General features: G+C 36.7%; 3 protein-coding genes across 4 annotated transcripts; 2 read left to right on the plus strand and 1 right to left on the minus strand.

Moving 5' to 3' along the window:
* Nucleotides 1-889: 889 nt before the first annotated feature.
* Nucleotides 890-4,148, plus strand: LOC147866487 (uncharacterized). Its single transcript, XM_087316761.1, has 10 exons — nt 890-938; nt 999-1,182; nt 1,382-1,440; nt 1,526-1,665; nt 1,843-2,154; nt 2,465-2,518; nt 2,596-3,227; nt 3,328-3,540; nt 3,620-3,683; nt 3,793-4,148. The coding sequence occupies exons 1-10, from the start codon at nt 890-892 to the stop codon at nt 3,907-3,909; spliced, it is 1,824 nt and encodes a 607-aa protein (XP_087172887.1). The 3' UTR covers nt 3,910-4,148.
* A 3,268-nt stretch (nt 4,149-7,416) lies between these two features.
* On the plus strand, nt 7,417-14,810 carry LOC147866488 (DEAD-box ATP-dependent RNA helicase 6). 2 transcript variants are annotated; one of them, XM_087316939.1, is made up of 11 exons: nt 7,453-7,518; nt 8,917-8,931; nt 9,054-9,167; nt 9,278-9,338; nt 9,415-9,649; nt 9,773-10,011; nt 12,962-13,213; nt 13,291-13,471; nt 13,557-13,645; nt 13,951-14,024; nt 14,377-14,810. In XM_087316939.1, the coding sequence occupies exons 3-11, from the start codon at nt 9,121-9,123 to the stop codon at nt 14,453-14,455; spliced, it is 1,257 nt and encodes a 418-aa protein (XP_087173065.1). In that variant the 5' UTR covers nt 7,453-7,518; nt 8,917-8,931; nt 9,054-9,120; the 3' UTR covers nt 14,456-14,810. The 2 variants fall into 2 exon arrangements, with proteins under 2 accessions (XP_087173064.1, XP_087173065.1); XM_087316938.1 differs by having other exon boundaries at nt 7,417-7,518; nt 8,917-9,167.
* On the minus strand, nt 11,485-12,870 carry LOC147866489 (uncharacterized). Its single transcript, XM_087316940.1, has one exon. The coding sequence runs from the start codon at nt 12,805-12,807 to the stop codon at nt 11,500-11,502; it is 1,308 nt and encodes a 435-aa protein (XP_087173066.1). The 5' UTR covers nt 12,808-12,870; the 3' UTR covers nt 11,485-11,499.
* Nucleotides 14,811-17,422: the final 2,612 nt, after the last annotated feature.

Consider the following 17,422-nt stretch of genomic DNA (forward strand, 5'->3'; position numbering starts at 1 on the left):
GAATGTATCCAATCACATCTCACTACACTTCTTTGAACTTGCTCACACAAGTTAGGTGTTTGGGGTAGTGTCATGGCATCATTACCAAAATATGAAGATATGCATCAAAAACCTAGTGTAGGATGAATATCACCAACTTATTGCATGCTCAATGTTAAAGGTAATTCCCAAGATTTATGATGACTGGTTAGACAGTCATACTCAAATTTCCACGAAGAAGGGTGAGCATGTATGTGCATGCATTATTTTCACATCGAAAGAATTTGCTATAGAATAATAGTCTCCTTCATATGAAGGAGACACATATAATATGATTTACTCCATCCTAATAATCCCCCATTCTTAGAAAGGAGTCACATATAATATGATAGGCTGTTTGGGTCCTATTAGTCAAAATTGACCTTATGATGAAAGATAAACCATCTATTCTATTATTAATTCCTTTGTCAGTAAACCCACTCTATTCTATTCTATTCTATTCTTAATTCCTTTTTTACTAAATACACTAGACAACTCAACAACACCAAACCCATATGCGCGCTCAATCAGACTCTTTTATATGTCAAGGATTAGCATTTTGCGCGCTCAATCAGACTCTTTTATATGTCAAGGATTGGCATTTTGAGTTTGGCACTTACAAAAGCGAAACATATTATCAAATGAAATTGATTTTTCCCTTACACTATTCAAACATATGATATAACACCTTCCATTGATCATTTATACCCTTTAACCACTTTAGCTAGCATGTTTTATTGAAATGTTTTCCACCTATTGAAAATTTACATCGTCCCGCCCATCTCATGTCTCCCCACGATATGGGAAGATTCAAGAAACAAAAAAAAGACTTGAATTGGTATGCATTCCTTGCAAGGTACTAGAAGGTTCCATGGATTCTTCTTTTTCTTCTTCACAGACACAGGAAACAGACTTTTCTGGTAAGTCTCTCTCTCTCTGTGGTCTTTTTAGGGTTTCGCAAGTTCTAGCTTTCTTGTTTTGAACTGTAAGAGAAAAGGACATAACACACACACACACACACACAGCGGTTGCATCAATTGGTCGAAGGATGACGAGAAAGCTGCAGGCATATGTTAGAGATGCCATTCGTGATTCTTCTGTAGAGATTCTGAGATTCAAAAAGGAAAGCCTGAAAAGCATGGAGACGAGAATAAGAGCTGTAGTGTATGTTTCTTCTCTAACATATTCTAGAGGCTTCTTTTCTTTCAATGTACTATTTTTCTGATGTTTCATTGCAGTTTTTACGTCTTTCTGAGAATGGCTTGTTCCTTTTGATTCTTTTTTATTTCTGAAATATAAAAAAACAGGTTAGGGTTTTCACACATACTGATTTCAGTTTTCTTGATGAATGAATGAATACCAGCGATGTTCAGGCTGTTCTATGCAATGAGAAGATTCTGGAATTGGATGGTCGTTTTAATGGTAATATTAGAGAAGGGAGGGATAGTGCTGGAGGAAACATTAATGATTGTACTTGCACAAGTCCTTTAGATGTTTCCATGTGCAGAGTTTCAGAAGGAGATTCATATGCGGACAAAGGAAGAAGATGCCAAGCAAAGCTATTACATGGCAGAGATCTTGGAAGAGATTCGAGAACTCCATACCCTCATATCCAAAATAATCTCCAAAAACAAAGGCAAGTTTACTTGACACCAAAGATACACATTTATAGAGGATGCTCTCAGTACAAATTGCTTGAAAAGATCCAGACTGATTGGCTGTCTTGTTGGTTTTTGCGGTATACAAATGTAAAACCAATGCCCATGCATGCTAGTTTGAAGTGTAGGAAATTGCATAGTCTGGGCATGCTTTTCTAGTTTTCAGTATACACATGTAAGTTTGATGCAAGCACTCGAAGATGTGAGAGCCGCTTTCAATGTAATCTTAGCTGGAGGTGGCCTTGGTGTCTCATGGATACAAAATGAAGAGATTTTCATCCTACAACTAATTATTGTGGATATGATGTCTAAATATAGATATGGAAAGACTGGTTTTTACCAGCACCAAGGTGATTTATATAAATATAACCTGCTGAAGGAAATGCGTTTGTCTAATACATTGCTGCTCCTTATATATGTGATTTGGAAATTACAGGCTGCAGTTGATTTGTATAGTGTGAAATGCCCTCATATGCACGTCAGATCTCTAGGTTATCTAAATCCAAGTATTTAGAAATTCTAAACTATTGTATAAGTGTAAATATTCAAGCCATTCAATTCTTTTAAAGACATACATGCAGATGCATCACTTTTAGGTTTTCTGCAACATAAATAATAGAAATCTGTTTTTAGTTTGTCATTTAGATCTAAGCAGATATACCTATCTTATATAATATGTCATCCCACTCATGCCTACAAATGCCACCAGCTTATTTAGATCTAAACGAATGTATCTATCCCATGCCACTATTCTCATATCCATGAATATCAATCTGTACCTGTTTCAGGATGATCATATCTTTTTTGTGTGCAATCTAAGTACAAACTTTTTCAGGGATAACGTATGTAAAGGGGTTGGGTTAAGTAGTAAATTCAATTACACCAAAGTCTCGATTTTTATTTGACTGAAACAGGCTAATCTACAGATTCTTGCATACAAAATCAGATCCATGATGAGGCATCAAAAAGCTGCAGTGAAAGTCAAAAGGAACATGAATTTGTTGAGGATAATCACGAAGACACTTTTCACACATCTTCCTTTCCTTACCAAATTGATACCAAGGCATCAGAAATCTGTAACAAAGCTCAAAGAGAACTAAAAGTTCATGAGCAGAATCTGCATCATTCTTGCATTAGATTGCTCAAAAGGAAAAACGTATGTTCTACTGATGAGATCCCTGTTACTTCCTTGCACCCAGAAGGAACTGATGCTTTTGAAGCTGGGAATGATCAGAGCTCCTTCAGGAAAGATTGTACTTCTGCAGCTTGTGTTCCAGAAGAGGATGGACTTGGAGCAGATAACGACTCTTTCATGACCAAATTTGTAGGGGAATCAGAAACATTAGTGCTAAATAAGCCTGATGTAATGGAATATGGTCCATTTGAGGCATTAGATGTGAAGGATAATCTGGAAGTAATGATCGATGGATCATTACAGGATATGGCCAACTGTAAACAAACAGAATCTTGGACATCTGGTTGCTCAACTCCAGAAAGAAAAGCCACTGGGACAGGATGCCATAAATCGGATGTGTGGAGAACATATCTCTTGTAAAGAAAATTTCCCAAGGATTTGTTCAAACAAGAATACTAAGAATTCCTCAGCTGACTGTATTTATACAATGACTGAATGTTTATGATTTATGCACAGCATAGAGGATGATGATGCTACAAGTGAGAGAAGAGGCGCAGCCTGTCAGGGAAGAGTTGAATCTCAGCCAAAAGCTCGTTGTGCACCTGACAAGAAAACAATCAAAAAGCAGTTAAATCAACCCATTTACAAGAGACTAAGAAGATGCAGACGATTTTCAAGTGTTGAGATTGAGTGCCTTGTGAAGGCTGTAGAGAAGTTTGGTACGGGGAGGTAATGAATTTTATTCAAAACGTTCTTGTTTAATGATTAATTGCATATATTGAAGGCTGATTTGCCTGCAAATAACCAGGTGGCGTGATGTGAAACAGACCTACTTCTCTTTAGCAAAGGATTTTTCTGCTGGAGACTTAAAGGTTATTCTTTGTTTTCAATAGAAGCTTTATGATGAATATTTATAAGATGACAGGCTCTGCATCATGGAAACACTGAATTCAGTTATGTGGTTTGGATTGGATGTAAAAGGATAAATGGAGATCATTAGTGCACTCAGCCCACTTAGCACCTCAGCATCGTAGATGTCTGAAACTGTCTTCTCTTCTAGCAAATCGCATATTGGCTATTGAGGATGGAGGAGGATGATAATGTAAAACCATTCTGATAGAAATTTGCAGTTTGGGTTGGCTAGTATTGTTGAAGTGACGCCATGAAGCAAAAAAAAGGCAGATTGTCATGAAAGGAAGTGAAATGTTAGTAGCTGAACCGACCTTCTCCGATATAAAAACACACCTGGGTCTATATATATTGCTGACATAAATCAACAAAGCACAAAATATATCCATCAAATTGAAAGAAGAATTTTAAATAAACTAGTAAACTTGTCTCGTCAGCATCTTTCTTGATCTTAAGCAGCATAGCATACCATAATTGTCTCTTCTATAGAGAGAAATGATTAAGCTGTGTTATCAAGGTACTTTTTCCTCCTATAATCAATAAACTCGTGAATTGTTTCTCATTGATGATAGGTTATTATGTTTAGGGGGACACAAAGTAATGGATGCAATCAATTATTGAAAACTCATGTAGGGTAGCTATGTGAGGATCTGCCATTTCATTACCACCAAATAAAAGCATCCACTAGATGGAAATAATTAATAATACTAAGTTAGCTCTATGCAATTATGTACCCATGGACAGGATAAATATGAATACAAATATTTATGTTACAAATATGTACGCGTAGCCATGTAACAATATTTATGTTGCAAAAATGGATACATTGTTATAGCTACAAATTATGGACTTGCTCGTTTTTTTATCAAACTTATTGTATATTTTCATATTGGGGTTCTTAATTGTGTACCAAATTAGCTTTTCCCCTTTCCATGTACTCTACTAAACAAGCTCAAGACATGGGATGCAATGTACAGAAAAATACCAAGAGCAAAATTCTCTCATCTAGCTAGGTGATTGACATTATGAAGTGGGTTAAGTGGGAGAAAAAAATATCTATTGAAGCATATCAAGTGATGCTATGAAGTATGTGATCATTGATTTTTTACTACAAAGGAGTAAGGAGTGTGACATAGTGATTGACATTATGAAGTGGTTTAAGTTGAAGGAAAAAATATCTATTGGAGCGTATCAAGTGATGCTATGAAGTATGTGATCATTGAGTTTTTACTACAAAGGAGCAAGGAGTGTGACATATAGATGATATGTTGATTTGGTCCCATATGTCAAATAGGTCAATTTTGGTTTCATCATGGATGGTAAAATATCTACTCTATTCTACTAATAAATATATGCTTGTGTCAAGTTGTTTGTGTGTTTACAAATATTTAATGTTAGCCATCACACATAAAATGTACTCGCTTTCTTTTTAAAGGGAATTCGAGAACTTTTTCTCACAATTTGGATTGAATGAAGTTTAAAATTTCTAGGATGTGCCATCAAGGTCTTTTGAATGAATGATCTATCATAATGTTCTAATGAGTGTGCCATACAGATATAAAGATGCCATTTTTCATTTTTAAAGTACATAAAGTTAATAATGGTAGCAATTGTAAGGTTCATGATGATTGAATCCTTAAAAACATGATTATATGCCAATTTTTTGTAGGACTTATTAAGCAAGAATAGGGAATATGTGCAAAGCATGTTCAATTGCTCTTTAGTTTAGTGGACAATATAATATGACCCTCATTAGAGCATAACTTGTACAACATGCCATCAAACAACTTGTCCACACACACATACTTGTTTATCACCAAACACACCACTCCCTTGGAGTAGGTTGATCTTGGGAAAGGGAAACAACTTTTGTTGTCGAGGCTTCAATGTCAAGATCAATCACACCCTTTCTTGTAGCATCTCTCAAAATCAACATTGTTTATGAATTTGACTCAAAGAAATGAGCCTTAAAGCCTTAAAACTTCTGCCAATCACATAAAGATTTAAGTGCATGGAAACCAACTTAGATCATGGACCTATCTCCATGTGAATAACAACACTAGTTCTTCAATGCTTGGATGATGGCAAACAATTGTTTCTATTGTAGGATAACAATCTTGTACATCTTTGATCTTTTGTCTTACAATGAGGAGTAAACAATCGTAAGAAATAGTGTCACACTTTATATTGGATGCATCATATGTAATGCAAATGCAATGGCTAGAAGATTATTTTAAATTTAGATGTATTTCTAAATCTTGCCAAGTCCGTTGAAAGGTGTAATGGGGATAAGGTCTATTGAAAGGAGAGGCCCTCGTGAGTGCATGAGTGTGTAGTAAAGCAAAAGACATGGAAGCAAAGCACTAATGAATCCAATCACAGGGTTTGATAAACTGCCAACCTAATACTAGAGGATGTGAAGAGGTATATGGGCATGTTTGATTGATTCGTTGGTTTGTGTCCACTCATGCTTAATGCTCTCTTGGTGTAATTCTATGAACATATATTTATGACTTCCATGCGAGACTTTTCCTTTGTTTTGTTCCATTGCCTATCAAATGGGGAAGACCATTTCCCTTTTTCTTTTAATCTCCTTATCCACCTCTAATTTAGAACCCCACGTGAAAATCTAGCTCATGCCATTCAAGACCCATTCACCAGCCAACTGTATAGGCTTATTCCCACACAGTGAATTATATTTAAGTTGGTACATACAAGTTAGATAACTATCAATTATAGAAACACAAGTTTACTTTGGAAAGTAAAACTCAGGCACGTGTGATAATAGGTGATATGTACATTCTTATTAAAGCTTGTGGTGTATTCCTTTCGCCTCAGACTCTTCATCCAGTTGGGTTTATTATATATGAAGTTGGCTCATTGTCCCATTGACGACGCTTGTCCATGTGCCCACATGCTCTCTTTATTGTGGCCCACTTTGTAATGAGACCATCTTCATTTTCTAAAAGAAGCCCTAGGTCCCTTCGGCCCTTCACATCCACCGCTTTTAAGAATAAGACCACCTTGCTGGAGTCCAATATAGTTTTGTGAAGTGCGGACAAACGACTGAATCTTTGTTTGAACTCTTGAAGTGTTTTCTTGCACTCAACGTTTCACTTGGAGACTCCACCCAATCCATCAGATCCTTCTTTGTGTGTTCGGGATGAATCATCGCGAACATACTCCTCGAGTAGGCCCCTTTCAAAAGTTTCCCAAATCGATATATTTGGCAAATGCTAAAGAGAATGGATTTAATACTTCGTGGAGGGCATGCCTAAGGTGGACATTGCACCACTCCTTGTGGTCACTCACCCCAATCGATACATGGCAAAACAAAGGAGCAACGGGGCAATAACAACATGACAAATTCAAGGATAACAACATTCACATTGGCCTGATTGATTGGGAAAAACATTGAGAGAGGGATATGAGGATGTTTCCGAAACCACACATATTGGCTAGCTAGCACTAATCCCTTTCTTTCGTTCTTTCTTTCATTGTCTTCCATGTGTGTGTGCTCTTAAAATGAATGATCCCGGGAGACTCAACACTAAATTTGGGAGCGTGAATTTTGCATTCGATTTTTTATTAAGAGTGTAAGTGAAGAAGGGTAGTTTTGTGAATTACTTTTGGGTAGAGACGAGGGGTATTTCTGCAATTTGTTTTCTTCGCGTTTTCTTCTTTCTCTTTTTTCTTCACACTGAAGACGAAGAAGAAAGGAAGGAAGGAAGACCTCCCCTGAGAAGGAAAACAGAAGAAGAAGAAAGACAGCAGCCTCTGCTTATGGCGTCCTTCCAGGTTCGTTCCTGTTCCCTCAAGGTTTCCTTTACGCTGTTTTAATCCCCACCCCCCCCTTTCTTTCTTTCCCTCTTCTAGATTCTCTTCTGTTTTCCCTATTCTGCTGAATTCCATCCTTTTTAGGGTCCGTTATTCTTGTCTTCATCTTCCTTTTTCTCCCTATGATCTGTCTTCCTAAAGCTAATGGATATTGTGGAAATCTAAGAGAAGCTCTGCTATGTAAAAATCACAACCTTTCTTCTGCGATGAGCGTTTCTGCTGAATTGATGCTACTAAAGTAGTCGTTGATTATGTCCATTTTCCCCTTTCTTTCTCATGAAGTAACCATTTTCGTAAAGCCAATGGGATTTCTGGTAATCGAAGAGAAGGTCTGCTGTGGAAAGTCACAGCCTTTTTTTCCATAATGAGCGTTTTTGCTGAATCTGTTCAAAATTTCTTGCTGATTTTACCTTGTTTCTTCTTTTCACGAAATTTCTGATGTATCCCAAGCAAGATGATCGTCCAACATTGTGAAATATATATCTGATGATGTATGTTGTTTTTGCATCAGGCTTGCACTACAGAAAGATAATTCTTTTTAGGTGTAGGAGAGATTATGTAATGGAATATGGCGTTTCTTTTAGAAATAGAGAAATCGCATTGGATTTAGAAATTTAGATATTGACTTAGATGAACTTGAAATATGGCTAGATTTTTGTTCCTGAAGCAGCATTGGGGTAAGAGATTTGCATTAAAAGTTGATAAACAGTAGAGAAACTTCATTTATCATATAGTGCATTTCATGCTCGCACAATCAATGTTCCAAAGTGACTACAAATATGATTTTTTTCTTTTATACTTTTTCTTCTGATGAAGCTTTTTGAGGTATTTTGCATCATCGAACAAGAAGATTGTAAGGAAGCTGATATATGTCTAATAATATATAGTATTTTCTCATAGAACCAATAGATTTTTTTATTTAGCTAAATGATGGTCAGATTCTTATATCTGAATACATGAATTTCCATAGACGTACTTGTCCGCAATTTCACAAGGGAGAAATTGTGTGTTTACATTGAATTGATATAAAAGTTCTCTTTGATTTGAGGCTTTTCGTGAACTATTTGAGGACTTTTGCATCAATCTCGTAACATAGTAAGATAGATGTTCGAATCTGTTGGTTAAGTGAACAATGGCCAATGGAGTGTGTGCTTCAGAAGGTAATGCATTAGATGAACATAGCCATTAAGGGTTGTAAGACTTACATGTATGAATAGAACCTTAGTTGAGCAGCAATCCTGCCCTGGGCATGTACTTATGAATCATGATGTACATCTTGTGTGCTACAATCTCTTGGATATCAATGTAGGATCTTGAAAAGTGATGGAACTAATTCTCGTTTTTCCTTAATGCGTGCAGATATTGGATTTATAGGTATTTAGAGACTGTATTATGATGACATATTTATCAGAAATTGCTCATTTAAGAGTCTAAATAAGTAGCCCAATGTACGGGGGCTCAAATAACCATCCAGTTCGTCCGTTGTATGAGTTTAGAACCAAAGGTGCAGTCCATGGCCACACCACTCCTACAACAGGATTGAAGCCCCAAGCAAGTCCAAGCATGGAACATACCTCAAATGCTCAATCACAGGGGCAGACAAGTTTGAGGTTAGTATTTTCATTTTAGCTGGCTGCAGTGTATTGTAGTTTATGCTTGTATTTACATATCCTATGACTTGTTTTAATTATATCTTCTTGTGGGGCTTGCCATGTTTCAGTCAGCATGATTGGAAATCGCAGTTAAGGCTGCCCCCAACAGATACACGCTATAGGACTGAGGTTTGGCTTTCTACAAATTTATTTATAGGGTATTTGGTGGGTTTCCTTCAAAGATTCTGATTTTTTCTTGATTCAGGATGTAACAGCAACAAAGGGTAATGAATTTGAGGATTACTTTTTGAAGCGTGAACTGCTTATGGGTATTTACGAGAAAGGGTTTGAGAGACCATCACCTATCCAAGAAGAAAGTATACCCATTGCTCTAACAGGATGTGATATACTAGCAAGAGCTAAGAATGGAACAGGAAAAACTGCTGCATTTTGTATCCCTGCAATTGAGAAAACTGACCCAAGTAAAAATGCAATCCAAGGTAAGTATCAAGAGATTTGTGTGGCAGTTTCTAGAATGGTACATTTCATGGATATGAGATGTTCGCATACACTGTACTGGAATCACTACTAAAAATTTAAGTTTCTTCTATTTTGTTTTCTAGTTCTGCTTTTAGTACCTACCCGCGAGTTAGCTTTACAAACCTCCCAAGTGTGCAAAGAACTTTCCAAGCATTTGAACATACAGATCATGGTCACAACTGGTGGAACAAGCTTGAAAGATGATATCATGCGGCTATACCAACCAGTTCACATTCTTGTGGCTACTCCTGGGAGGGTTCTAGATTTGACCAAGAAAGGTGTTTGCAACCTGAATGAGTGCGCCATGCTGGTGATGGATGAGGTATAGTTATTATGCATATTGTAGCTATGTTGATTTTTGATTGATTGATTTCATGAATAATGTTTATTGCCCAATCTATGGTAACCCCTTCGCAATTTTCTGGTCATGAGTGCACTCGTGAACCCTTGACTGACTTGTAGTATGAGGAGTAAGGGGGCTAAAGAAAGTTGTGAGTGTTCTTTGTCAATGAACTTGTGTTTGTTTTTTTGTCCAACAACTTCTCCTAGTGTCTCTTGTTACCCATATGAGTGTACGGGGCGGTATAAGGGTGGAACACTATAAAGTGGTTGTTGTGTATGTGTAATGTATATGAAGTGTGTGAGGATGAGTATGTGTATGAACACATGCACAATTATGTGCATGTGACAAGAATGTAACGGTCATCTTTTTGTAACAGTCATATTATTGACCGTTACATTATGTACTATATAAACCCCCTATGGGGCATGCAATGATATACATTTTTCCCTCTCATTTTTGGTGTATGTCTTTGTTTGTTTCTCTCTCTCTCTCCCTCACACGTAACCCCCTTGGGAGAATGGCTCCACCCCCCACCCATTAACATCTCTCGAGTTCCAACAAGGCATCCCTAAGCACTGGTGGTTCTCATATTCCATTACTTTTCATAGTGGGTAAAAGATTGGTTAAAGAGGCAAAGGTATCTCCACCTTATTTCGTAAAAAATAGTATCATTGAAAATATATGTACTCTTCAAATTCCACTTCATAATGACTCAATCGGCAGATTCTTTCTTCTAGAGGTGTGAGTACATATCTACCTACCTCAATCTCTAGCTGATGTGAAGCGGTATGTAGCTGCACTATCACACTACTCAGTGCGAGGAATAGATGTATGTACATATAAGAGGGGGTGACGATGAATCCATGTCTGGTGTGTGTAGAAAGTGCGCCTTATTGTGGGCCATCTTCTTACCAAGAGATGTTGTGGAGCTGATCCATGTTCTTTTTTATCCATTTTGAGAATATCAGTTTGGATGTACCTTATCTTTTTTCCACTTTGCCTTTGCCATCTTCAAATAGGGACAATCCAAGCCGTATTGGAATGAGGGTAGTGCATTTATGCTTATGCCAGGGGAGAGAGAAAGAAAGAAAGAAAGAAAGAAAGAAAGAAAGAAAGATGTGTTAACGTCTTTTAAGAGGCCAAAATGGCCTATAAGACCAAATAAGAGATTACATCTTAAGTGTTTTCTCATCTTTGAGAACAAATTAAAATAAAATAAATATTACACAGTAAATATAAAAGTAAATAACATGAAAAGAAAAGAAATAAGGGAATCTGGTTTTTGGCACATATGAGATCCTCAAGTTAGGTATATTGTAGCTTTTGTCTTCGAAAGATCTCTAGCATAGGTCGATCCAGAATGGAAATGTCTCCGAAGCGAGGGAAGCACCTACGATTGCGGGAGATAATGGCTTTTATATGTCGATGACAAGGGTGTCGGGGTCGTGATCCATGGGGCCGCGGCCTTCATGCATGGCAAATTGCCATTGCCCGATCAATTGTAACCCCTTTGTTATGTCCTGGTCTGAAGCCCATTTGTGTATCTCGGGGTTGACTTCTAGCATTAGGAGTGATGGGGCTAAAGAAAGTTGTGATTGTTCTTTGTGGATGAGCTTGTGTGGCTGTATTCTTCAACAACTTTTCCCGATGTCTCTTGAGCTCTAGCAAGAAAAGTCCTAGGCATCGTTGGTCCTCATATTCCATTACCTTGCGTAGTGGACCAAAGCCTTGTCTAAAGAGGCAATGGTATCTCCCTCTGATTTCATAAAAGACACTACAATGACAAACATAGTGTTCTTCAGATTCCACTCCTTGATGACACAATTGGCAAATTCTCTCTTCTAGAGGTAGTCGTGTATATTTGCCTACCTCAATCTGTAGCTGATGTGATGAAGTTTGCAGCTGCCCTATCACACTACGCAACGCATAGGATAGATGTATGTCCATATAAGGTGGCCTGATGACAAAACCATCCTCTGATGTACGTAAGAAGTTTGTCTTATAGTGGGTCATCTTTGTACCAAGTGGTATTTTGGGGCTGATCCATGTTATCTTGTTTTCCAAGTTAATAATATCAGTTCGGATCACTCTATTCTTTTCCACTTTGGTCATATTTAGATGGGGACAGTCCAAGCTATATTGGAACGGGGGTATTGCATTTATACTCATGCTATGTGACTCGGAACCATTGTTGCATTTCAACATACCAATAATGAGTGTCTCCATTTTCAGCGAGTTGTTTTGATGACATAAGTGCCAACCTTGGGTACCTTCGTTTAGGGAGCTCCAAAGACGTTGGATAAATGTCACTGATCGGAACAACGCCTCGGTTATTATAGGTGCTGCTCCCATCTCTGCCCGGATTATATCGTGGGGCACCGATGCTTTGTTCCTTATCATGCGAGCAATCATTGACACTAAAGGTCTCTCTAAATCTTTCCAATGATTTGCCTTGTTAAGACTCGGTCCCCATGTCTCTATTCCACAGAGAAGAGTTGGTGTAACAAGTGTATCAAATAACCATAGCTTAGTCCGTGGCTCTTGAAACTGCAAATGTGCACATTGTCTCCCAAGAGCACCAAGGGCTGCATATGCACGAGAAAGTCGGGCACAAGCGGCCTCCTGTAAGGAGAACCTAGGTCCTGTAAATGTTACTCCTAGGTATGTGTAGGAGCGTGTGTATTCCACCTTTTCCTCTCCCAAGAAGAATTCTGGTTCTGATCTTGTTACCCATGCTTGGGTGGTGTTAAACACCATCACTTTAGTTTTATTCATGTTGATTGACAAACCTTTGTCCGTACAAAATAGTTTTAAGGCATTTATATGTCTTTGTAGTCCCTCCGGAGAGTCAGAAATCCGGAGAGAGAGAGAGAGAGAGAGAGAGAGAGAGAGAGAGAGAGAGAGAGAGAGAGAGAGATTTCAATTACAGGCAGACAAGCTTTTATCTCCAGAATTTCAACCCCTTGTAGAGGAACTTATCGGGTTCCTCCCGAGAAATCGGCAAATCTTATTGTTCTCAGCAACATTCCCTGTGACTGTGAAGTCTTTCAAAGACAAGTTTCTGCAGAAGGCATATGTGATAAATCTGATGGATGAATTAACATTGAAGGGTATTACTCAATACTATGCTTTTGTGGAGGAAAGGCAAAAAGTGCATTGCTTAAATACCCTTTTTTCCAAGGTGTGGATTGCATGGACTCTTGTCTATCTATTTCTGTTATCCTTAGTGCAAATGCTAAACTACGCATCTTTTGGCAGCTTCAAATCAATCAATCAATCATTTTCTGTAACTCTGTTAATCGAGTTGAGCTTCTAGCTAAAAAAATAACAGAGCTTGGATATTCTTGCTTTTACATTCATGCAAAGATGGTGCAAACACACCGTAATAGGGTATTCCATGACTTCAGGAATGGTGCTTGCCGTAACCTGGTTTGTTCAGGTTTCCTTCTTCACCTTAATACAAGTGAAAGCGAATTCTGAAAATGAACAAGGCATAACTCAAGTTATTTTTTTTCTCTTTTCAGATCTTTTTACAAGGGGTATAGACATTCAAGCTGTGAATGTTGTTATCAATTTTGACTTCCCCAAAAATTCAGAGACTTATCTCCACAGGGTAATTTGCTTTTATTGTATGTTATGATATCTTTTCTAGCACAATCTCACCAGAGAATATGCCTGCTGATTTAAGAGAGACCCAAGGTTGTAAGGCTGATTGGTAGGGATGAAAATGTCATGTTTGCTCTAAAAATAGGGCTTTTTTTGCCTCTGCAATATAGTTATTGCGTCTCTACCACAGGTTTTTGAATTATAAATGTAACATTTCTCACTACATGCATCTCATTGTGGTTTGTAATGGTTTGTTTCTTTTTCTCTCCCATGAGGAATTAGTCATTAAACTGCATGAAACAACTCTTGTAGGTTGGACGTTCCGGGAGGTTTGGACATCTTGGATTGGCTGTCAACCTAATCACTTATGAGGACCGTTTTAATCTGTAAGATTCCATCTGAACCACTACCATTCTAATCTGTTAGGTTCCATGCTAATTTTGAAGATTAATCTGGAAGATTGTAAGGCTTATTCTCCTTGAAATTAAGGTTCCATGCTAATTTTGAAGATTAATCTGGAAGATTGTAAGGCTTATTCTCCTTGAAATTAAGGTTCCATGCTAATTTTGAACATTATTCTGGAAGATTCTAAGGCTTATTTTGCTTGAAATTAACATCCCAAACCAATTTTTTAATACTGTAACCTGTAAGATTGGATGATATTTTTGCACAATAATTACACTATTAACATGGATGTATTTTATATAAAAGTTGTTTTTTTTTTCAATTTACTTGCAGACACAGGATTGAACAAGAATTGGGTACTGAGATTAAACCCATACCCCCTCAAATCGATCAGGCCATTTACTGTCGTTGAATATCTTTCTGAGATGATGCAGTATAAGGGCTGATAATTTGTTTGAGCATCATCATCCTCCATATCATGGATGTTGGAAATTGAATTATATGCAAAATGACTTATATTTTCAGATACTAGTTTCTTAGGTTGCTTGTATTTGGATATAAAAGAATTATTTGATATTGCCCAGTATTTCTCCCTAACAAGTTGGTATGACTAACATGAATAGCTTCTTTTTTTATGTGAATTATATAAAGGATTTGGTTACCATCCTACAAGGAAATACGTTCCTTCGGTGTAATAACATTGATGAATTGCTCATTTTGATGAATTATTCTGTATTGAATGAACAATGATACTGCTGGTTTAACTACATCTCGGGGCATGCTCTTTTCCATGAGTTCCTGTGTGGAAATTTGAATGGAATATATTTTAGTTGTGGAGTCCCCTTTCAAAACATTCAGGTTTCTAAGACGCCCCTTTGTAGTAATTAAACAATGTGCTATTTACACTATGTGCATAGTTTATGTTATATATGTATGTATGAAATTGTAAAAAAGTAACCAAGAAAGAGTACAGAACAAGCCAAGGAAAAGCAAATTTAGTAATGAAGAAGGATACCCTATAGGAGATCAAGGTGGGCTCCAAATGTTTGAATCTTAGAATGAAATGCTCAATAAGAAGAACATGCCATTGTTATAACAACATAATTAAACTTGTCATCAGTGCCATCTCATCCTCGCCACCTCGGGTCAAGAAAATATAAGAATAAGTTCAAATGGTAATAGTTTCTGATCATTCTGAATGGAACATATTGTATTTTGTTTTTATAGTTGCATTAGACCTTTGAGGTGTATTGATGTAGAGTCAAATTTTCCTTTGAGATGTATTAATGTAGAGGCATAGTTTGGTTTACTATTTAATGTTTATTTTCAAGTTTGCATCCCGAATCCCTTTTCATTGACGCTCAATGTTTGTACTAGAAACAAGTATTTTCCTTTGAAAAGTTAATATAGGCTTCATGTAACAGTAATCATTTAAAAGTTGCACCTTGAGCCCACAAGAACATGCACATACATTATGCATATAACATGTATGCGTATTGTGTATATTTGTGGATGTGGATATGGACAAATAAATCAGTTCGGGGTATATTGTAAAATTTCACATGACTAATCATGGACAAAATAGTATCACTTGAAACAAATACAGCATTTTATGACCGCATTGTCTATCTATGCAAATCCATGGCAGATAATAATCCAAGTGTCAAAACTCAAAAGCTTGAAAGCAACATGAAAAAATTTGGTAAAAAATAACTTTTGCATTAGGGTTGTAACATTGGTGTTTTACACATTACCTTTGGGTTGAGAATTCAAGTTTGTCTTGCATCATGAATAAACATTGTTAGTCACATGTATTGTTAAAGTAGAGAAGGAAATTTTGTCAACAAATTATGTACATGGATCAAATTTTCTTGTATGTTGATTAGTTTTGCGACATCTTTTTTTAAGGTATAATTAGTTATAGTGAGAAATTAAGTGTGTGGGTGTCCTCAAGAATCAAACTGAATAAAGCAAAGAAGAAAATGTAAGTAACAAGGAAAACATAACATGATCACAATTCAACTTAATGTAACAACAATTATTTGCAAAAGGTAAGTGCAATTTGGCCCTCTATCCTTGCTTGGAGTTTGTGAGAAGCTTTTAGGAATGCCTTATGTCCACATATATCACATTCTCATTAACTTTGATGCATCACCATAGGCATGTATATAAGACATCGACAAAATGAACCAGAGACAACCACATGATTTCTTCCCCCAAATATTCAATGTATAGCCATCTCCCCTCATGCCTTAGCTTGTCACTTCATGAAATATATAGGTAAACTTCTCCCATGGTCCTAGATTGTTTGAAGTAAAGGATGGCTATAGTGTGGTCACATTCATGTTCCCACTTTGTTCCCAAGTCTTTACATGTTGGGGCTACACATCGACCCCTAACCCTTCATACATATGTATGCTTATCATGTTGGGATTGCCTTATTTCTCATAGAGTTTTACAAAAAATATGCCAAATAAATGAGAGGAGATGAGAAAGATAAAGAGGTAAAACTCACATTTTTGTAACACAACATGAAATGTCAAAGAAATCTAATTAATGTGGATCAAATATTGAACTCACGACAGTGGAACTCAAACAATCTAGAAACAAACTTAGGTATTAAATCAAAACGTGAGTACCACCCAGAAGTTGAATGAACACAACCCTAATTATTTTTCACGCAAGTAATGAAGATATCATGGCTATGTGGAGGACACAAGATGGAGAGGGCTCATTAAAAATGGTCTAGCCTCCTAGCGTGACACTTTGATGAGTGGGTTAGCGGAGTTGGCTTACTAACGAATTGCCATCCATTTACAAATGCGACGAACAAACGATTGAAAGTATTTATTTATACCAGAAGATGTAGGCATAGAGGGTGGAGGAGGGGGGGGGATGAGCATGAGAAAATACTACACTTTTGCTACCATGTATAAGAAGGTTTTCAAGTTTCAACAAAGTGAACATGATGAATGTATGTATTGTGTATGTATATTGAAGTTTCCAAGGTGCCCACCAAAAATAACTTTAAAATAATAAATCCACTACTTGTCACTTAAAAAGAGAAAAAAAAAAACAAAACAAAAAAACTAAGAGACAAAAGAAAATATATGTAGTTGGGGAGGAACAAAACATGGAGAACAGAAAAGCAAAAAGCAAACAATTAGCTTAAAAAATAAGAACAAAAATAAAATAAAATTTAGAAAAAGGAAAAGAATTTTAATTTTACCATAAATATTGTATGTAATTCGAAGAAAAGAAAAGAATTCAATTTTTATGAGAAATAATATTTTCAAAGATGTTAATTTAATTTAATTTAATTTATTTTTTGCCATTTTTCTGGTGTAATGTTCATTCATGAGGAGATGAAGAGGGAAGA

The sequence above is a fragment of the Azolla caroliniana genome, unplaced genomic scaffold (genome assembly GCF_043228905.1).
Source record: "Azolla caroliniana isolate FFs.n. ecotype wild unplaced genomic scaffold, voAzoCaro1.0.p SCAF_3, whole genome shotgun sequence".
NCBI classification, from domain to species: domain Eukaryota; kingdom Viridiplantae; phylum Streptophyta; class Polypodiopsida; order Salviniales; family Salviniaceae; genus Azolla; species Azolla caroliniana.

Bases quoted from the DNA above. Each gene is read 5' to 3' on its own strand.
- LOC147866487 (XM_087316761.1), top strand. From the start codon at position 890: ATGGATTCTTCTTTTTCTTCTTCACAGACACAGGAAACAGACTTTTCT. The intron at 1,441-1,525 runs GTAATATTAGAG...TTCCATGTGCAG, and splicing joins ATTGGATGGTCGTTTTAATG to AGTTTCAGAAGGAGATTCAT. The intron at 1,666-1,842 runs TGACACCAAAGA...TCTAGTTTTCAG, and splicing joins AAAACAAAGGCAAGTTTACT to TATACACATGTAAGTTTGAT.
- LOC147866488 (XM_087316938.1), top strand. From the start codon at position 9,004: ATGTACGGGGGCTCAAATAACCATCCAGTTCGTCCGTTGTATGAGTTT. The intron at 9,339-9,414 runs GTTTGGCTTTCT...TTCTTGATTCAG, and splicing joins ATACACGCTATAGGACTGAG to GATGTAACAGCAACAAAGGG. The intron at 13,646-13,950 runs GTAATTTGCTTT...CAACTCTTGTAG, and splicing joins CAGAGACTTATCTCCACAGG to GTTGGACGTTCCGGGAGGTT.
- LOC147866489 (XM_087316940.1), bottom strand. From the start codon at position 12,807: ATGAATAAAACTAAAGTGATGGTGTTTAACACCACCCAAGCATGGGTA.